Raw genomic sequence first — 22,948 nt, 5'->3', positions numbered from 1 at the left:
CAACAAAGACATTAAGCCTGAGAAACAGTCACCTTTATACTAATACGTTTGCTTTGAATCTACTGCAGTCATTTTGAAGCGGAGATAAAAATCACTCAGCTGTCTGTAGGAAACCCTTTCCTCTTTTAGGAGGTGAGTAAAACATAGATTTAGGGTAAGGGTTAAGAGATTTGGGAAGGATCTGAGGGAGGCCTAATCCACCTAGAACATGGCAAGCAGCTGGAAAAGCTGCCCGAAGGAGTGTTGAACGCAGAGTCACTAACAGCATTAATGAGCTTCCAGGTGAGCACTTGGCCTGCCTCGGCACAGAGGACTATGGGTCAAGTGCAAGGAGATAGGATTAATACGGATGGATATATGGTTGGCATGAACGTGATGGGCCAAATGCTCTGATTCCATGAATCAATAATCACTGCCCAGCAAACAAACCCACATTGACATTGTTCTGCTGTGCACGGGATTCTTTAAAATTAATTCAACCTTTGTATATAAACATGTCAGTCCGATTTAGTAGAGCAATAGAGGCTTTTCCATGCACAAAACCATTCAGAATAGTTTTTACGCTTTATTACAGAAAATCTCTTTCAGGTTTGGTGCACTTACCAAGTGAACATATGGCACAAAGTAACCTAGGACAGCCGTGGCAACTCCAAAGGCCCAAACCCTGTATGTTACTTTCCTGAAGACTTTCAGATTTAGGTATCTCCTGTACTGCTGGAAAAAGTTTGAGAATTCTGTGCTAGTCCTCCCTTCTTCAGGATTGCTTGGTAACAGAGACTTATACGTCAAGGATAGAAGGATCTGTATGAACAAGAACGCGCTGAGAATCCGCAGGGTGTGAGCCAGACCCAAGGTGTCACCAATCTTCTTCAGGAAAAGAGGCATGACGCTGGAAAACAAACTGCTTCCAGCCGTCATCACGCCATTCACCAAGCCTAAACGGCGTCGGAAGTAATGGCCAAGAATGACTAATGATGGCTGGAAAGCAAAAGACGACCCGCATCCAAAGAGAATTCCGTAGGTGAAATACCTCAGCTCCAGGGACCTGTTGGAGACAACGGAAAGGTACATTACATCAGATGGCTGCTCTCCTTAGAGGAAGGGGCTTGCTTCTATTCTGGTAACATGTCCCACAAAAACCTTCCCAAAACTCCAAAGGAGTTCATTTTAGATAGATAGATAGATAGATAGATAGATAGATAGATACTTTATTCATCCCCATGGGGAAATTCAACTTTTTTTCCAATGTCCCATACACTTGTTGTAGCAAAACTAATTACATACAATACTTAACTCAGTAAAAAATATGATATGTATCTAAATCACTATCTCAAAAAGCATTAATAATAGCTTTTAAAAAGTTCTTAAGTCCTGGCGGTAGAATTGTAAAGCCTAATGGCATTGGGGAGTATTGACCTCTTCATCCTGTCTGAGGAGCATTGCATCGATAGTAACCTGTCGCTGAAACTGCTTCTCTGTCTCTGGATGGTGCTATTGTATTTTATACAATCATATGGCACGAGCAGATCAATTTTAGGGAAAGTAGAGAGGCTGGTATCGGTCCTGCTCCCACAGGAGCAAGTTACACCTGAGAGCAAAATCCCCATATTGAATCAATCACAGAAAACAAATCCCCGAACCCGAATATAATGGGTCTTCAATTGCTTTGGTACCTACACTCAGTGGGCCTCTTTATTAGGTACGCCTGTACACCAGCTTGTTAACGTAAAGATCTAGTCAGCCAATCACGTGGCAGCAACTCAATGCACAAAAGCATCCAGACATGGTCAAGAGGTTCCGTTTTGTTTAGACCAAACATCAGAAAGGGGAAAAAATGTGATCTCAGTGACTTTGGCTGTGGAATGACTGTTGGTGCCAGATGGGGTGGTTTGAGTATCTCAGAAACTGCTGATCTCCTGGGATTTTCACACAAAACAGTCTCTAGAGTTTACAGAGAATGGTGCAAAATACATCCTTCCCATATAGCTCTCCAATTTTCATTCATCCATGTACCTATGTAAGAATCTCTTGCGTGTCCCTAATGTACTTACTGCTATCCCTATGCTTGACAGTAGGTTCCACTCGTGCAAAAAATCTACCTGTGACATCCCCCACCTCCACACTTCCCTCAATCACCTTAACAATGTGCCCTCATATATTGGCCATTGTCGGCAAAGTGTATTTAAAAGAAAAATCAGGGTTAATAAGACGCACCGTGGGTAGAAACCCAGTTATGAGTATTAAAGGGAGGGAATAAGAACAACACCTGACATTTCAGCAAGGTTAGTAGCTAGAGAGTATTATATTTTTTAAAATCTCTATTCATCCTAAAAGAGTTCATTAAATATTATAATCTAGACCCAAAAAAAAATCAGTTCCTTAAAACCAGGTTAACTCAACAAAATTCTAACTACAAGTTATACAGGGTTTGACTAATGAGTTAACTAATGAATAAATTGTGACTAAAGCAACAACACAGGTAGATTACGGTGTGTGAGCAAATGTGAACCACTGTGATTATGGAACCGGTGCTTACAGTTGCTGACCTGGAGCCTGAACTTCAGCTTCAGATACAGGAATTAATTAAGGAAGCATGAAATTAATTTAGCTCTTCCAGATCTAACAAGGTATTTTTCCTGAATTTATCCCAAATAAGCACAGCATCACTCTGCACTGTGGTAGGTATTAAGTAATGTCATCATGGGTTAACTGTTGGTGGAAGGCAGGATTCAGGGGGGAGACTGCAGAACACACCATACCCAGGGAACAACTGAAAAACAAATTTAACACCCAAACCACAGCCTCAGCCATTGTCATCTCCAGAACTCATCAAGTAGTTTGAGGATGAAAAGTAGTTTATTTCGAGATGAAACATGGAACTGTCCCTTCCAGCCCAATCAGCCACACTGCCCAGCAACCCACCGATTCAACACTAGCCTAATCATTGGACAAGTTACAATGTCCAATTAACCTACTAAATGGTACGTCTTTGGACTGTATAATAAAATTGGAGCACCCAGAGGAAACACACATGCACACAGAAGAACATACAAAATTTCTTACAGAGGACGCCGGAATTGAAGGCCAAACTCTGATGCCCTGAGCTGTAATATCATCGTTCTAACCGCTACACTACCGTAGCACTCCATTCAAACATTACTAGAACCATCAACTAGAAAAAATTAAATATATTAAGCTTTTAAAAAAATTACAGATTCTTTTAAACAAATTAAACAGTTTGAATTACTGTAGATTCCGGACTACAGAGCGCACCTGATTAAAAGCCGCTGGCTCTAATTTTAGAAAGAAAATCAATTTTTTACTTGTACAGGCCGCACCGGATTTTAGGCCGCACCGGATTTTCGGCCGCAGGTGTCCCACGTTGTAATATGAGATATTTACACAGAAAGATATTACACGTGAGGATTTTTTAACTTTTAATTAAATCCATATGGTAACATAAACAAATACATATTGCAAATGCTTTTTTTCGAACCGTGCCTGTAACGCGGCTACTTTTAAATATACGTTGCGTATACTTTTTTACTGAACAACATTCCAATATCTCCTAACGACTGGTAAAAAATATATATACTGCAGCCTACCAGGAAAAGTTATTGATCGCCTTTAACTTAAAAGCAGCGTTCGCTCAGATCCAATGCCGCTCGCGTAATGCGCTCCCTCCCGCCTTCCCGTTTATCGCAAACGGCATTTTTCCCACAAGACGCGGCGAAACCGGGTGTGACGTCATAGCATCCCGCGATGTAGTACAGAAAACAAATATAGTTAAAACACTTCTAACTTTAACTAGAAAATGAATTACTAAGCGAAAATATTATAAACTAAATAACTGCCCTAAAGGCAGCACAATGCTTTTCTTCGAGTGTTTTCCATGTTGATGAGGGTGAGTACAAATGACTGATTTACAATAATTTAATTGTGAAAGTGCGCTTGATTTATCGTACAATTTCATTGGACCTCTGTGAACTACTCATCAATTTTATTGGTCTACTGTTACGAGGCAAAATGTTTTTGGTGGCATGAAAAAAATCATGTATTAGCCGCACCGTATTAAAGGCCGCAGAGTTCAAAGCTGTTCAAAATGTGGGAAAAAAGTAGCGGCTTATAATCCGACATCTACGGTAATTGGCTTTTTCAAAAGTAAAACATCAATGAAATTATTATCTCTCAACTCAGCATCTCTTCTCCCTTCACAAGCGTGGGCTCACTGTTCCTGCACCAGGCCTAACCTGCCACAGAACAATAGACAGGGCCCCAGTGCTCCCACCATTTTCTAGAAAGCTCTGGCCTACATGTTTCCCCCAAAATGAATGAAGCCACTCCTGATAGACTCTCCTTGGGTACAGCTGCAAAAAGCAAACATCTTTTGTGCCTTTTAAAATTCACTGCCTTTTCCAAATCAACTTCAAATGACGCAACAGTCTACCCTGGTGAAACCCTGTGGTCCATTGCACAATGGAATGCAATTAACGCTCAATGGTCAAATTTTGAACTGTGTGGGTGTTTGAGTGGGATGGTTAAAGGCTGCATACCTTGGGATCTAATAAAGAGACATTTGCTCCACTGCTTACAGGATGTGCCTGAGATGTTGGCAGCAGGAGACAGAAATAAAAGATTTCTCTCAAGCAATGATATGACTGAGTTACAGGGAAAGGCAGAATAGGTTAGAATGTAGGTTCCCAGGAGTGTAGGGAAATGAGGAGAGATTAGATAGAAGGAACAGTATATACAATTATGAGGGCTATAGAAAGGGTAAATGCAAGCAGGCATTTTCCACGGAGGTTGGGTGAGACTAACATTAGAGGTCATAGGTTAGGGATGAAAGGCGAAATACTGAAGGGGAATCTGAGGGTGAACTACTTCACCCTGAGGGTGATGTGTGTGTAAAATGAGCTGCCAGTGGAAAGGATGGGTACAGGTTCAATTGCAACATTTAAGACAATTTTGGATTGGTACAGGGATGAGCGGGGTATGGAGGGCTATGGTCCGGGTGCGGGCCGATGGGACTAGGCAGAATAATAGTTCAGCATGGGCCAGATGGGCTGAAGGGCCTGATTCTGTGCTGTAGTGCTCTTTGACTCTATGAGAAGAATGTCCATTCATTTGAGGTAGTAGTGTAGATGTTTGTGTAACATCCACTACTCCTCAGTTTTCCCTACAGGTATGAATGGATGTCCAGTGGGTACATTACTGGATTTGAATGTGATGGTCCCTTCACAATTAGATAACCAGAAGCCATAGTGAAGGGTCACCTAAAGAAAGGCCGATTGGGAGGAATGGAAGATGAGAAATGCCTATTACACAGTGGCCCCCAAAGAGCAGCTTCAACATCTCGGAGCTCAGAGATGCAACCATGAAGAAGACACACCCACATCTCCACTTTCTTAGAAGCTTAAAGAGATTTAGCATGTAATCAAAGACTTTGACAAACTTCAACAGATGTACCCTGAAAAGCAAGCAGGAGGTACACAACAGTCTGAAGATCCACATCTCAGGGTTCAACAACAGCTTCTTCCCCACTGCTATCAGGTTCTTGAACCGACCTGAAAAACGTTAATTCTATCTTGGACTATATTTCCTTCAGATGGCACTAACGCCATTATGATATCTTTGTTTATAGTGTGGAGCAAGTTCTGTATAGTTTATGTTAATTTAAGTAATACATGTTTCTCATGTTTGTAAAGCTAATTTCCATGGCAATACACCTGAACTTGGGCTCCGCTCTGGGTCTCCAGTGAGAAGTGGGCAGAGCTGGAGAGCCTGAGCTTTATCCCTCAGCCCTCCTCCCACTCTGCATTTGTTAAAGGATTCTGTTAGACTAAGACAAGAATGTCCCAACTTAAGGTGGCTGGCAAAGCAACATTGCAAAGTGTTCTTTTTAACATATAAACACAATCAGCTCACATGATCTAACTGTTTTAATTGGAAAGGATGTTGGAAGGAAATATACTGTTAGCTTTCAAAACTTAACAGGATACGTTCTTGAGAAACAAAATACTGGAAAATTGTATGAAGAGCAGGGGAACGGGAGGGATGTTGATGGCAGAGTAGCTTAGTGGTTAGCGTAACATTATTACGGAATTGGCTCCTTAAGGTTTTTATGGCTGGGGATAAGCTCCCACTACCTATTAAATGCTCCCAATAACGTACATCTCAAATAGCCTCTGACAATGAAGTTCAGCTCCTGGCCATCATGTAGGGCTTAGCTACCAAGCCCGGTGGAACCATTTCTACTGACAGGAGAAGGGGCAATGGCAGGTTACTGGTGCCTTAAATAAATCCAATTGCTTTAAGCATATGGGGCTCATCAGCCGTGGTCGGTAGCTCATATGGGAGAAGGAAAACTCTGATCTCAAACCTCCACTGCCTTCTAGCTATACCCACTCAGTTTGGGAATAAACCCAGAGGAAAAATCCGGAGCTGGAGTCCATAAGATAGTCCTACATTGAGTTCAACTCAGACTGGCAACTCCTGTGACACCACTGGTGCCAAACTGTATGGGTCTCTGCTGTTCCTTCGGATTCATCAGCTATGTAGAGAGGGGGAGGCCTGCTACACTGGCATCAACTTGCTCTCCAGATTGTACTGCCCTGGCTTGCTTCTCGCTTTTGGATCATGTAGACAGCTGGGACACAGCATCCATTGTCGACCCCAACCAATGGAGGGCCTAAAAAAAAACAGTACCAGCGATCACCAGTGGGGGTTCAATTCCTGACATTGTCTGTAAAGAGTTTGTACATTCCTGCTGTGGTATTGTGGGTTTCCTCTGGATGCTCCAGTTTCCTCCCACAATCCAAAGACGTACGGTTAGGGTTAGAGTTAATATGTTGAGGGCAAGCTATGTTGGCACTAGCGTTGTGGCGATACCTGCAGGGTGCCCAGCATAACCCTCGCCGAATTGATTTAACCTAAACAATGCATTTCTCTGTATCCTTCAGCATATTTGTGACAAGTAAAGCCAATCTTTTATTAGCGAGCTCTTTCAAAGAGCTGGAACAAGCAGATGTAACCACATGGATCACCTCTGAGCCTGCAGAGAAAGAACTCAGTGAGTACACTTACCCTGACAAACATCAAACAGCTCTACACAAGCATGGATTATCAGAGAAAGTGGATTACGTGAAAGAATGTGCCTTGCTGGCACTGTGTCAAGGCTGGACATAACATCGTTGCAAAATCCCCTCTTTTTAAACAGGAAAAAAATCGATCCATATCCAAAGAGAAAATATTTACAGGGCTCTGGGGAAAGAGCAGGGACTGGAACTAATTGAGCTTCTCCACTGAAGACAGCAAAGCATGTTGGGAAAATGCCCTCCTCCCAAGCTGTGACATTCTGTGAATCTCACCTTAAAAAAATAATCACCCTAGAGGAAAGCTTCTAGTTTCTCTTTTAAAAAAAACAATCTAGAATGCTGGAGGGACATGAAGGGTCAAGGATGCAACATGTGACTGAACATCATTTACATCTCTGCCTCTGGCTCTAACTCAAGCTCACTGGCATTTAGTTCACCAGACTGTACTGCAATGCTGTCTCCATGGCCAGCGTTGCTCCTTGATGTGAATCTGTCTGGGAGACTGACCTGGCAACTAATTGTATGCACCAAAGTAAGAAGGGGGTATTTTGAACATTAAACTTAAAGTATTTAAACTGGATCTCCTAAAAACAGGCAACTGACCCTTTGTTCAAAAGTGGCAGATTGATTTGCTGATCCAACTAGTGCTGATGCACAAGGCACAGGCTTGGTTGATTTAGTTATGCTGTTGTTTTATCGCCAACAGTAAAATGGACTCTTGAGGCAAGGCTGAGGGTATCGCAGAATCAGAATTCAGGTTTGTTATCATATAGGTCTGTACAAAAGTCTTATATATATATATATATATATATATATATATATATAGATAGAGCTAGGGTGCCCAAGACTTTTGCACAGTACTGCAATAGTTTTATGCATTGCACTGTACTGCTGTCGTGAACAAAAAACAACTTCCATGACATATGTGAGTGATGATAAACCTGATTCTGATATGGGTCTCTAATGTGGACTGAGAGTGGGAAGAGGGGAATCACGGTTGGGAAAAGGGAAAGGAGAGGGGAGGGAGCGGAAAGCACCAAAGAGACATTCTGTAATGATGAATAAACCAATTATTTGGAACCTTGCCTGGTGCCTCAGGGCTGGGTGTGCCTGCACCGGTGCCACTACCCCCCACCCCCACCGGCACTCCTTCTCTGCCCCCTGTCCCACACCCCTCCCGCGGTGCGCCACTGTCGCCATTCCCAAAATCCTTTTTTCCTGCCAGATTTACAAACTCACTCTCCTCTCCACATTGGCAAATACAGGACTGTGCAAATGTCTTAGGCACCCTAGCTTTAGCACAGTATTGTATGTCATGCAATTTGTTGCTTTGCTGCAACAATATAGTGCAAGGCATAGAAAATAGTTACAATATATATTTTATTTAGAGATACAGTGTGGTAACAGGCCATTCTGGCCCAACGAGGCCGCACTGTCTACTTACACCCATATGACCGAGTAACCTAGTATCCAGCACGTCTTTGAAATGTGGGAGGAAACCAGAGCAAGTGGAGGATCCCTATGCAGTCATGGCAAGGAAGTGTGAACCCCTTACAGACAGCGGCAGAACTGAACCCTGCAGGCACTGTAATAGTGTTATGCTAACCACTATGCTACCAGGCCACCCCTAAATAAGTAACAATAGGTTGGACAGTCCAAAAGGGGAATAGTGAGGGTGTGTTCATGGACCATTCAGAAATCTGAAGGCAGAGGGGAAGAAGCTGTTCCTCAAGTACTGCATGTGGGTCGTCAGGCTCGTTTACCTCTTCCCTGATGGCAATAACGAGAAGTGGGCATGTCTCAGATGCTGATGGTCTTTAATGACGAATGCTGCCTTCTTGAGGCATTAACTTTTGAAGACATCCTCAATGTTGGGAGGGTTGTGCCTGTGATGGAGCTGGCTGAGTCTACAATTGTTTTCGGCCTTTTTCGATGCTGCACTTCAGAGCATCCATACCAGATGGTGATGCAACCAGTCAGAATACTCTCCATCATACTCTGTAGAAATTTGCTAGAGTCTTTGGTGACATACCAAAGGACCTTGAGGAAAGTTAGTGTAGAAATAGCAGGGGCTCTGACAGAAATAGTTCAAATGTCATTAGAAACAGGGATGGTGACGGAGGATTGGCGTATTGCTCATGTGGTTCCATTGTTTAAAAAGGGTTCTAAGAGTAAACCTAGCAATTATCAGCCTGTAAGTTTGATGTCAGTGGTGGGTAAATTAATGGAAATTATTCTTAGAGATGGTATATATAATTATCTGGATAGACAGGGTCTGATTAGGAACAGTCAACATGGATTTGTGCGCAGAAGGTCATGTTTGACAAATCTTATTGAATTTTTTGAAGAGATTACTAGGAAAGTTGACGAGGGTAAAGCAGTGGATGTTGTCTATATGGACTTCAGTAAGGCCTTTGACAAGGTTCCACACGGAAGATTAGTTAGGAAGGTTCAGTCATTAGGTATTAATATTGAAGTAGTAAAATGGATTCAACAGTGGCTGGATGGGAGATGCCAGAGAGTAGTGGTGGATAACTGTTTGTCAGGTTGGAGGCCGGTGACTAGTGGTGTGCCTTAGGGATCTGTACTGGGTCCAATGTTGTTTGTCATATACATTAATGATCTGGATGATGGGGTGATAAATTGGATTAGTAAGTATGCAGATGATACCAAGATAGGTGGTGTTGTGGATAATGAAGTAGGTTTTCAAAGCTTGCAGAGAAATTTAGGCCAGAAGAGTGGGCTGAAAGATGGCAGATGGAGTTTAATGCTGATAAGTGTGAGGTGCTACATTTTGGTAGGAATAATCCAAATAGGACATACATGGTAAATGGTAGGGCATTGAGGAATGCAGTAGAACAGAGTGATCTAGGAATAAAGGTGCATAGTTCCCTGAAGGTGGAATTTCATGTGAATAGGGTGGTGAAGAAAGCTTTTGGTATGTTGGCCTTTATAAATCAGAGCATTGAGTATAGGAATTGGGATGTAATGTTAAAATTGTACAAACATAGAAACATAGAAAATAGGTGCAGGAGTAGGCCCTTCGGCCCTTCGAGCCTGCACCGCCATTCAATATGATCATGGCTGATCATCCAACTCAGAACCCTGTACCTGCCTTCTCTCCATACCCCCCTGATCCCTTTAGCCACAAAGGCCATATCTAACTCCCTCTTAAATATAGCCAATAACTGGCCTCAACTGTTTCCTGTGGCAGAGAATTCCATAGACTCACCACTCTCTGTGTGAAGAAGTTTCTCCTCATCTCGGTCCTAAAAGGCTTCCCCTTTATCCTTAAACTGTAACCCCTCATTCTGGACTTCCCCAACATCGGGAACAATCTTCCTGCATCTAGCCTGTCCAATCCCTTTAGAATTTTATACGTTTCAATAAGATCCCCACTCGATCTTCTAAATCTTCTAAATTCCAGCAAGTAAGGCATTGGTGAGGCCAAATTTGTATTGTGTACAGTTCTGGTCACCGAATTATGGGAAAGATGTCAACAAAATAGAGAGAGTACAGAGGAGATTTACTAGAATGTTACCTGGGTTTCAGCACTAAAGTTACAGAGAAAGGTTGAACAAGTTAGGTCTTTATTCTTTGGAGTGTAGAAGGTTGAGGGGGGGACTTGATAGAGGTATTTAAAATTATGAGGGGAATAGATAGAGTTGACGTGGATAGGCTTTTTCCATTGAGAGTAGGGGAGATTCAAACAAGAGGACATGAGTTGAGAGTTAGGGGGCAAAAGTTTAGGGGTAACACGAGGGGGAACTTCTTTACTCAGAGAGTGGTAGCTGTGTGGAACGAGCTTCCAGTAGAAGTGGTAGAGGCAGGTTCAATATTGTCATTTAAAGTAAAATTGGATAGGTATATGGACAGGAAAGGAACGCAGGGTAATGGGCTGAGTGCAGGTCGGTGGGACTAGGTGAGAGTAAGCATTCGGCACGGACTAGAAGGGCCGAGATGGCCTGTTTCCGTGTTGTAATTGTTATACGGTTATACCAAATCTCCTCAAACTCATTAATAGCTGTTGGCTATATTCCTGTGAACTACAATAGTGCTACATTATTCTTAGTAATAAAGGAAACCATCAGGTGCAATTTCTTGCCAGGTTACTGATAAGCCATTAATGGCAAAAGAAAATGTTGAGTTGAGAAGAGAGATTGGCTGAGAAGATAGAAGCGAGTCTGACTCTCAGGCAATTAGCGGGATCAAAACTTAATGATCTTGCCAGTCCACATGTCTTGCACTCTAAAACACCTGGAACATACCTGCCATCCAGTCAGCCTTGAACAAAATCTCAATCTCTGTATGGTTATCTTTAGCAAACATTTGGCCCTTTGTTAATGAATACTTGTGTCTGTCGGCAAAACTGATCCATATTGGTCAGTCTGGATTCTGTTTGTTCAGAGACTACTGCGGCCAAATCATAAAAAAATTAACCTTTATGTTATCACTTCACTCTCATGTGGACCCAGGAAGTGTAGGAGTTATTGTCCCACATCCTGAGCTGCATATTACAACCCCACCATCCACAAGCCTGAATTGGCCCTACTTCCTCCTGTAAGCTCCTCAGTTGCAACCTAGGGTTTACAGGTAATATGCTGATGAGACCCACTGCCCAGTTTCTGGTATGGACCTCTGGTAATTCCGTGCCTAAGTAGAAATTTTCAGCACGTGGATTTGACACTTGTAAATGGAGGCTTACCTTATTGAGCACCTCCGCACTATCCGCCACAAGCAGGACTCCCTGGAGGGCAAACATTTGAATTCCAATTCCAACACGTCAGTCCATGGCCTCCTCTTGTGCCAAGATGAGGTCACCCTCAGGGTGGAGGGGCAACACCTTGTGTTCCGTCTGGGAACCCTCCAACCTGATGTCATGAACATCAGTTTCTCCACCCCCACCCCTTCCTCTATTCCCTTGCCAGTACTTCCCTTGGGTTCCCTCCTCCTTCCTGTTCTCCTATGGTTCACTCCCCTCTCCTATCAGATTCCTTTTTCGTCAGCCCTTTACCTTTCCCTCCCACCTGGCTTCATCAACACTTTCCAGCTAGCCCCTTTCCCCTCCTCCCACCTTTTTATTCAGGCATCTTCACCCTTCCATCTCAGTCCTGAAGAAGGTTGGCTGTTTGTTTACTTTTTTCCATAGGTGCTGCCTGGCCTGCTGAGCTCCTCCAGCATTTTGTGTGTGTCGCTCTGATTTCCAGCTTCGGCAGATTTCCTCACGCTTGACACTTGAATGTTTTGCAAAGCCCACTTATCCACTTACAGACTTGTAGGCCAAAACCAAGTGTCATTCTTCTGCTTGATCTAGTCCAATAAAAATATTATTCGAAGTTCTATGATCAACCTTCCTGGATTGTCATGGAAACCACATGAGGCAATGAGTAATCTCCAGAACTCTGTGATGAGCAGCCCAAGAGAGAAAAACACATGCACAATAAAAAGAAATCTAAAGGAATTGGACTGGTAATTATTACATTAAATAATTAATTGTGCTTGTATTAACTGCTGCCTATTATTTTAGTTTTATTTAGAGATACAGTAAAATAAAAGTCCCTTCTGGCCCAACAAGCCTGCATCACTCGATTACGCCCGTGTGACCGATTAACCTACTAACCTGGGCGTCTCTGTAAAGTGGGAGGAAACCAGAGAACCCAGAGGAAACTCACGCGGTCACGGGGAGAACGTACAAACTGCTTACAGACAGCGGCAGAATTGAACCCAGGTTGCTGGCGCTGTAATAGCGTTCCGCTAACTGCTATGCTGACATGCTGTCCTAATGTATCAGCGAAAGTGAGAAACACAAGTTGGAAAATGTTCCCTTCTCATCCAAAGATCCGTGCAGTTTGAACAGCTACGTGCGTAAGTTTTAAGGAAGGAATAAATAAAAATCCAAAGATTTATTTAAAGAGACAAAGTGAATTCTAAACCTTCCTGGTTACTGTGAGTTAAAACTCTACAAAGAACTTTAGAAAAACAAAATAGGTCAGTGATGTGGTTTACAATCTGAGGTACTGTGTGCGCAAGGGGCCTCCTTGGGGGAGGGGGGAGAAAGAAAAGCTTAAATCTCCTGCTGGCTGCTAAACTAGAATATTTTATTTACAAAGCTAATGGACCTGTTGCCACGGTAGCTATGCTCATGATTGAGGCAATAGCAAAACAAAGCTTTGTACAGCAGTTGAAGAAGGCCCTGCCATGCTACTGTTCTGTTGGAAGCAAGTGACAAGCCTGTGCCTCAGTGGTGACATTGGTGGGATTTGAATACGAGTTCTGCAGGGTGCTGATATTTGTCACATGATTTTAGACATGACGCTGAACCAGCGCAATGCTGAACTTGACCACCCTTGAAAGGTTGAGCTAAGAAGTTCTCCACACACGTTCTCAGAGCGAGTGGAAACTAAAGACAGCAGCCCGGCCCTGAGAACTTCGATACAGGGTTACAAGAATCAATCAAGATCAGGAAATGCCATTTGAAAGGAGGTTCACTACCAACTGCACCGCTCGCCACAGACTGCTCAAGTTACCATCGTCCCACTATGGGGATCACCACTGACCAGATACTCCAAAGGACCAGCCGCATCACAACATTTCCCTCTATGTCAACAAAACATAAGAGCTGGTCATTGACTTCAGAAAGAGGAGCAATGCACATGCTCCTGTCCACATCAGTGATGTCGAAGTTGACAGCTTCGAGTTCCTGGGTGTGAAGATCACCAAAGGCTGTCCTGGTCTAATCCTGTTGACGTCACTGCCGAGAAAGCTCAGCATTGCCTCTACTTCTTCAGACGGCTGAAGAAATTTGGCATGCCCCCATCAACTCTTGCCAATTTTTAACCGAAAGCATCCTGGCTGGAGGTGTATGGCTTGGTACGGCAACTGTTCTGCACGTGACCACAAGAAACTGCAGAGTTGGTGGACACAGCTCAACTCATCACAGAAAACAACCTTCCCTCTAAGGACACCCTCCATACTCACCGTCTCAGCAAAGCAGCCAACATAATTAAGATCCCACCCATCCCATACATTCTCTCTCCCATCAGGCAGAAGGTACTAAAGCCTGAAAGTCCTTATCACCAGGCTCAAGGACAGCTTCTATCTCAGTGTTATCAGACTCTTGAACAGACCTCTAGTTCAATAGATGGACTTGTGGCCTCACTGTCGACCTTGTTACGATCTTGCACTTTATCATTTAGCTGCACTGCACTGCACGTTTTTGGCAGCCTTTATCCTTTTATTCTGCAATGTTATTGTTTTACCTTATTCTAGCTCAATGCACTGTGTAATGACTTGATCTATACAAGGCAAGCTTTTCACTTTATCTTCGTGTAATGCCCTGGTTCACATGCTTCATATTTTTTTTCCGTTATGCATTTCTATTCTCTGTGTAAGCTGCTTGTTTGGGTTACTGCCGAAGATAAGAGATAGGAGAAATATGTGCCATCCGATTGCGCTGAACGGATTCAGGGAACGTTTCTCTGGTGAGGGACACCGAGGTTGGGCTTGGGGGTTTTGAGAGGGGAGAAGAGGGAAAGCAATATCCGCCTCTCACAGCTGGTACAATTCAGTTATGATATGCCTGTCACCCTGAAACACAGACTGGCATTCACTCTTGTGGAACAAGTGCCACTAGTCTGCCACAACAAGAAGCCGCTGGAAGTGGACAGGGTACCCCTGCAGGCCTTAATCTCGTGAAGGAATCAGAGCTGGCCATTTTTGTGAAGTCTGCTGATCATCAGCAGGGCTGAATCTGCAGCCTCTCCAAATGTAACCCACCTCCCCCCCTCCCTGCTGCTAACTTTCCACCACCCTTCCTGCCTGCACAGACATCTGCTCTCAGGCTGCTGGAGCTGTGCCTTGTAAAACTGGAGATGGTTATTATGCCTGGAGGTCGATTTTCTCAGCCCCAGGACATCCGTGTTGGAGCTATGCAAGGCAGTGTGTCCGGCCCAATGACATGCATAGAACATTGAACAATACAGCTCAGTGTAAGACCCTCGACCCATGATGTAGTGCTGACTTTCAACCTACTCGATCAATCTAACCACTCCCTCCCACACAGCCCTCCGTACCTCTTTCATCCATGTGTCTATCTAAGAGTCTCATAAATATTCCCAATTTCAGCTTCTTTATCACTGGCATCTCATTCAGAATTGCTTGCTGATGGTAGCACAATTTTCAGCTCCAGAATACCTCAGACAGTGGGGGAGCCACTGGCTTATCCTTGTTCCCTAAACCCTAAATAAACTTCTTTCTTCCTCTTGACAAAATGCTCCATATCTCTAGTTAGCCCCGGTTCCTCCATTCTTTCTCAGGCATGAACTAAGAAGTGATAAGTAACACCACGGGTGCTGAGCAATGACCAGCTGTAATCAGGGTCTACCCACCTACCATCACAGTATCACCATCAGTAAGCCCCCCCATTATCGATATCCTGCAGGAGTTTCACTTATCTAGCACACGTGGTTACCAGAGCAGGTCAGAGGCTGGACATTCTGAAAATGTCTACAGGAAGCGGTGGATACAGCCCAGTGCATCATTGACAAACCCTTCCCCACCACTGAGTACATCTACAAGGAGCGTTGCCACAAGAAAGCAGCATCCATCATCAAGGACCCCCACCATCCAGACCAAGCTCTCTGCTCGCAAATACCATTGTAAATGCCTGCAAGAAAAAGAATCTCACAGTAGTATATGATGACATATACAGGAGTGTACTTAGATAATAAATTAACTTTGAGGTTGTGCACAATTAGGACGTGAAACAGATTGCTTTTTCTCTAACACTGTCAGTCAAAGTCTGAAATTCCCAACCAACCAACAAACTTAGAGACACCCCCCCAGTCACTAGCATTTCCTCATCAGTAAATGCTGAATGATAAATTCTGACCTTGCTTAGATGCAACAGGGCATCAAAAAGTACTTGGAGTGCAATGGTCCAACACCACCCGGGGAAAATCAAAAATGAAAAATAAAAAGCTGCTGGATGTGTAACCAAAGGAAAGAAAGTTCCTCAAAGAGATGTACAAAGAACTTGGCATTTGAGTAATTTGTTCCAGATTAGAGTAAATAGGCTGGTCACTCAGCTTCTCAAAGGTATACTGGATTCAGCTGCTTCCTTTTGTACATAGTTCTCTTTTTAAATAAGAAATTGCACTTTCATACCGTAGATTGTGTTTTAGAGAATAGAATGTGACTTTTTCATTGTTCCTGTCTCTGGTTTAACGCAGCTGATGATGACACCATAAGACATAGGAGCAGAATTAGGCCACCTGGCCCATTGAGTCTGCTCCGCCATTCAATCATGGCTGATCCATTTTTCCCTCCTCTTCAACCCCAGTTCCCAGCCTTCTCCCCGTAACCTTTGATGCCATGTTCAATCAAGAACCTATCAACCTCTACCTTAAATATACCCAGGAGCTTGGCCTCCACAGCTGCATGTGGCAACAAATTCCACAAATTCACCACCCTTTGGCTAAAGACATTTCTCCGCATCTCTGTTTTGAAAGGACGTCCCTCTATCCTGAGGCTATGCCCTCTTGTCCTAGACTCTCCCACCATGGGAAACATCCTTTCCACATCTACTCTGTCTAGTCCTTTCAACATTCAAAAGGTTTCAATGAGATTCCCCCCTCATCCTTCTGAATTCCAGCGAGTACAGACCCAGAGCCACCAAACGTTCCTCGTATGATAACCCTGTTATTCCTGGAATCATCCTTGTAAATGTCCTCTGGATCCTCTCCAATGCCAGCACATCTTTTCTAAGATGAGGGGCCCAAAACTGTTCACGATTCTCAAGGTGAGGCCTCATCAGTGCTTTATAAAGCCTCAGCATCACATCCCTGCTCTTGTATTCTAGACATCTTGAAATGTATACTAATATGACATTGCTTTCCTCACCTCGACCTGCAAGTCAACCTTCAGGTCCTTCAGGTAATATGACCTTCAGGGCATTCTGCACAAGGACTCCCAAGTCCCTCTGCCTCTCAGATTCCTGGATTTTCTCCCCATTTAGAAAATAGTCTGTACATATATTTCTACTACCAAAGTGCATGACCATACATTTTCCAACATTGTATTTCATTTGCCACTTTCTTGCCCGTTCTCCTAATCTGTCTAAGCCCTACTGCATCCTATCTGTTTCCTCAACACTACCTGCAACTACACCAATCTTCATATCATCTGTGAACTTGACAACAAGGCCATCTATTCCATCATCTAAATCATTTGATCTCAAAAGGTGATTTTTTTTTCATTTGCCACACTCAAATTATTCTCACATTTATGGAAACTTCAGTTTCTCAATACTCTTAAATACTGCCACTGCCTGTAAGGAGTTTGTACGTTCTCCCTGTGACCGCATGACTCCCTCCCCCAGTCCAATGACATAGCGGTTGGTAAGTTGATTGATCATTGTAAATTGCCCTGTGATTAGGGAAATTGGGAATTGCTGGGCTTGGTGTCCCAATGGGTCGGCAGGGCCTATTCTGTGCTGTATCCTAATAAACAAACAAACAAACAAATAATTCCAAATTATATGAAAATTGGTTAAGGTAGAGATTAGGAAATTTGTTCTTAATCAAAAGTAGAGTCTGAATTTGGTTCCACAATGAAAAGTTCATAAAATTAAAAATTATGCAAGTGTCTTTTCCTGCACCAAATGGAAAAGGCCTTGCCACTTATCAACTTCTTTACTTCTCATCCACACGCTGCCTCTCAAACTCAGACTCCTGGCATACCTGACCCATCTTAGTCCCAGATGTGAGCTCTGTGCTGTTCCACATTCTCAACTCTGGCCCCAAAGATAGACCCCTCCCCCCCCATTCTGGATGATACTGAGTCCACCACTAACCTGTTGACACCCAGTCAACAAGAAATCTCGAGTGTCCACAGTGTATGGGCTCCTGGCCTCCTGATTCAATCATAGGCTGATATGTGATGGATCTCCTTGACTTAATCACATCTTAAGCCTGTGAAGTTTAGCCTTGCCACCACTCCTGATCAATAGACAGTTGAGAAGGACATTTTCCTGCTAAAAAAAATAAGACAGCCTACGGAGCAGATCATATCCCCAATGAAATTCTACAACTTTGCAGAGAAGAGCTTCGGTCACTAATTCACAATCTCATTAACACGAGATTCTGCAGATGCTGGAAATACAGAGCAAAACACAAAACTCTGCAGAAACTCAACAGCACCTACGGGGTGAACTAAACTATCGATGATTTGAGCTGAGACTTTTCATCAGGACTGGAAAGGAAGGAGGAAGAAACCAAAATAATTCCTCTCCTCATCTTACACTTGCTTTATTAAGGCATGCAAGTCACAATCTTAACCAAAAGGTCTATAGCCAATCTCATTTCTGTGTAGACTGGTTGGCTATGTCATCGAGCCAACACTTCCTTGAACTTACCTCCCCAGGAAGTTGGACCTCACCTTTTGCGGAAGTAAATCTATCCTTCAGATCCAGTGGGAAAGTATTCTACCTACAGCAATTACACTCCAGAAGCAAAGCCACCCAGATCTCAGTAGTTGAGCATAAGACATAGGAACAGAATATGATCACTCAGCCCAAAGTCAACCCTGCCATTTGATCTTGGTTAATTTATTTTCCCTCTCAACTCCATTCTTCTGCCTTCTCCCTGTCAACTTTGACCTCTGTTATGTCCTTGAACTGTATTGGTCGTTGACAAAAGACAACACATTTCATTGTATGTTTTGACATACTTGCAACAAATAAATGTAATCTTTAAATGGAAGGGGTACAATTTACCAAATGCATGATGTGGCCATCATCATTATCTAAAACTACAGGAGATAAGGGAGCTTGTTAAATCCTTAGAGGCATCTCATTATGAAGCACAGATAGAAAATATTTCATAAAGGTTATTTTGATGCATGATGCATCTACACTGAGATTCAATGTGGTTGGATACCATCTGTATTGAATCACAGTGTAAATTTAGGGATGGGAGAACAATTTGGCCATGATGCTTTCTCTGCATGAACTACAACTAAAGTACATTAGATAATTTTACAAACACAAATGAAGGAAATCCTGAGCAACACACAAGATGCTGGAGGATCTCAGAAGGTCAGGCAGCATCTATAGAGACAAATAAGACTTTAAGACCATAAGATATAGGAGCAGAATTAGGTCCATTGAGTCTGCTTCAGCACTGATGCATTTTTTTCTCACAGCTCCAATCTCCTGCCTTCTCCCTGCAGGTCTTCATGCCCTGACCAATCAAGAATCTATCAATCATCCCTTAAATATACATAGAGACTTGGCCTCCACAGCCACCTGTGGCAACAGATTCCACAGATTCACCATTCTCTGATTAAAGAAATTCCTCCTCATCTCAGTTCTAAAAGGACACCCCTCTATTTTGAAGCTGTGTCTTCTAGTCTTAGACTCTCACACCATAGGAAACATCCTCGCCACATTGATTCTATCAAGACCTTTCACCATTCGATAGGTTTCAATGAGGTCACCCCTCATTCTTCTAAATTCTAGTGAATACAGTGAAGCCATCAAACACTCTTCTTATGACAAGCAGTTTAACCCTTGGAATCATTTTCAACCTCCTCATCAACCTCCAAGTGAATCCAAATCAAACAAACCTCCAAATCATCATCAACCTCCAAGTGAACCCTCTCCAGTGCTTTATAAAGTTTCAACACTACATCCTTGCTTTTATATTCTAGTCCTCTTGAAATGAATACTAACATCGCATTTGCCTTCCTCACCACAGACTCAACCTGCAAATTAACCTTTAGGAACCCTGCACAAGGACTCCCAAAACCCTTGTACCTCAGATTTTTGTATTTTCTCTCCATTTCAAAAATAGTCAACCCTTTCACTTTTTCACCCAAAGTGCATGGCCATACACTTCCCGATACTGTATTGCATCTGCCATTTCTTTGCCCATTCTCCTAATCTGTCTAAGTCCTCTTGTAGCCTCTCTACTTCCTCAAAACTACCTGCCCCTCCACCTATCTTTAAATTATCTGTGAGCTTGAAGGTCCAGTCTCCTCTGCTATCAGAATAAAGGTCTCATCTCCTCTCCTATCAGATTTCTCCTTCTTCAGCCCTTTACCTTTTCCACCTATCACCTCCCAGCTTCTTACTACATCCCCTCCCCACTTATCTTCCCTCTCCCCTGTCACCTGCCAGCTTGTACTCCTTCCCATACCCCCACCACCTTATTTTGCTTTCTTCCCCTTTCCTTTCCAGTCCTGATGACGGGTCTTGGCCTGAAAGGTTGACAGTTTATTCTCCTCCATCGACGCTGCCTCACCTGCTGAGTTCCTCCAGCATGTTGTGGTTTAGCTCTAGATAATTTTACATTGCTTTTGGCAATATTTGCAAAGCACTCGATGCTGTCAACAGAACAGTTCCAGCTAAACCAGCAGACTGGTTTACATAATCTATCCCCAACACCATGAGGTCAGATTGTCTGAAGAAGTCCACCAAAACTTCTCAATATTCCTGATCTGTGCATTTATAGACTTTCAGGGAAGACAGTAACTACATACAAGATGGGAAACTCTTAACCTTTAATGACTCAAGGCAAAGATTAATCTGGAACGTGCTCAATTCCCGATCACAAGAGATTCTGCAGGTGCTAGAAATCCAGAACTCAGCAGGTCAGGCAGCATCTACGGATGGGAAACAAATGTCCAGTCTTCTCTCCCATCACGTTCCTTCTTCAGCCACTTACCTTTTCCACCTATCACTTCCCAGCTTCTCTGCTCATCCCCCTCCCCACCCACCTACCTTCCTTTACACCGGATTTCTCCTATCACCTGCCAGTTTGTACTCCTTCCCCACTCCTTACCTCAATTAAATCTATTCCAGGAAATTAGAGATAGTTTTTCAAGAGCTTGTTTGACTCTTTTGCTCTCACCATCGGCATAAAGAGAACTGTTGTTCTGGGGTAGGGAGTTTCACAAAATCCATTAATCACTTACAATACAAATCAGTAGTTCAATGTTTGACCACCCAGCGTCTGCAGTATTCACAAGTGATAAAGAACTTAGTGTTTGCATCAGAGAAGTAACTCAATCAACAGCTTGTTTCCACTGCTGACGTCAATATGCAGGATTATCATTTTCATGTTATTAGTACAGAAGTCTGTACTTAAAAAAACAGGTGCTTTCAGTTTTTTTAGTACACAAACCTACGATTTACCAGGTCCCAAGATAAAAAACATGTTTGCAAAGCAAACTAAAAAAAGCACAGAATAACTGTAACTCGCCAATTAATATACACAGCTTGTGTATTTAGCATATGGTAGGGAAATACAGGCGACTTATGTACAAGGCAAAACATTAACTGGTCTCTTTCTGTACTAACTACACCACGCATTCAGTAACAAATGCCTAGGCTGTCGAACTCTGCCTTGGTAACATGAAAATCAGGGACCTCCACCATCCAGGCCACGCTCTCTTCTCCCTGCTGCCACTGAGGAGGAGGTACAAGAGTGTTGGGTCCCACACCGTCAAGTTCAAGAGCAGTTATTACCCTTCAACCGTCAGGCTCCTGAACTAACATAGACAACTTCACTCTCCTGAACAGTGTTCAAAGTTCAAAGTAAATTCATTATCAAAGTATACATACATCACCATATACAACTCTGAGATTCATTGTCCTATGGCATGCTCAATAAATCTACAGAATAATAACCAGAACAGAATCAATAAAAGACTGCACCAACTTGGGTGTTCAGCCAGTGTGCGAAAGACAACAAACTGTGCAAATACAAAAAGAAAGAGATGATACTAATAAATAAATAAGCAACAAATATCCAGAACATAAAATAAGGAGTCCTTGAAAGTGAGACCATAGGATGCGGGAACATTTCAATGGTGGGTTAAGTAGAGTGTAGTTATCCCTTTTTGTTCAAGAGCCTGATGGTTGAGGGTTAATAACTGTTACTGAACCTCGTGGTGTGAGTTCTGAGGCTCCTGTACTTTCTTCCTGATGGCAGCAGCGAGAAGAGAGCAAGTCCTGAATGGTGAGGGTCCCTGATGATGGAGGTTGCTTTCCTACGAGACCATTTCATGCAGATGTGCTCAGTGGTGGGTAGAGTGGATGTGGTGAGGATGTTTCTAATAGTGGGGACTCTAGGACCAGAGGGCACAGCCTCAGAGTAGAGGGATATCCACAGACCAGAAATGAGGTGTAAGTTCTTTAGCTTGAGAGTGATGAATCTGTGGAATTCATTACCACAGAAGACTGTGGAAGCCAAAGTCATTGGCTATATTGAAAGTGCAAGTTGACAGGTTCTTGATTAGTCAGGGTGTCAAAGGTAATGGGGCGAAGACAGGAGAATGGAACTGATAGGGATAATAAATTAGCCATGATGGAACAGAGGAGCACACTTTGATGAGCCAAATGGCCCAATTCTGCTCCTATGTCTTATGGTCTTAAATAAATGATACCCATTTAAATCTCAAAGCGGTAATAACTGGCTGGAGTACTAGAATGTAGCCACAGCACAAGATCAATTTCAGGTGTAAAAAAGCCCACTTAGAGGTGACAGGGATGCCAGCGAGGTGCAAGTTCAGCCTGGTATTTACGTGACAACGTCTCCCAATATAAATGTTAACACGAGAACTTACAAGTGGGAAAAGTTGAATATAGGAGGTAAGAGTTTGTAGATCAGGAGCATAAGGATGTAATTATCTGGAATTGGCAATAGGAATGGTGAAACTTCCTGCTGTGCTCCTCCACAGTGTGACCTCCAGGTATCTCCCTAGGATAAAAGGCACTGAAGCAAGTGTGAGATTGTTAATACCTTCTAAAGGAAAGTAGTGGTTGGTGCAGATGAATTAAAGTTTTCATTTCT

At 43.1% G+C, this 22,948-nt stretch overlaps 1 protein-coding gene across 1 annotated transcript in view; it reads right to left on the bottom strand.

The window, feature by feature from the left end:
* The window catches only part of LOC140734232 (monocarboxylate transporter 8-like), an 81,915-nt gene that overhangs the window by 15,891 nt on the left and 43,076 nt on the right, over window positions 1–22,948 (bottom strand). The window contains exon 3 of the mRNA XM_073057923.1: window positions 604–1,045. Coding sequence (XP_072914024.1) covers window positions 604–1,045 — 442 coding nt within the window. The remainder of the gene's footprint in view (window positions 1–603; window positions 1,046–22,948) is intronic.

This window comes from Hemitrygon akajei, chromosome 10 (genome assembly GCF_048418815.1).
Source record: "Hemitrygon akajei chromosome 10, sHemAka1.3, whole genome shotgun sequence".
In the NCBI taxonomy this organism is placed as follows: domain Eukaryota; kingdom Metazoa; phylum Chordata; class Chondrichthyes; order Myliobatiformes; family Dasyatidae; genus Hemitrygon; species Hemitrygon akajei.
This window is presented reverse-complemented; position numbering and strand designations above follow the sequence as displayed.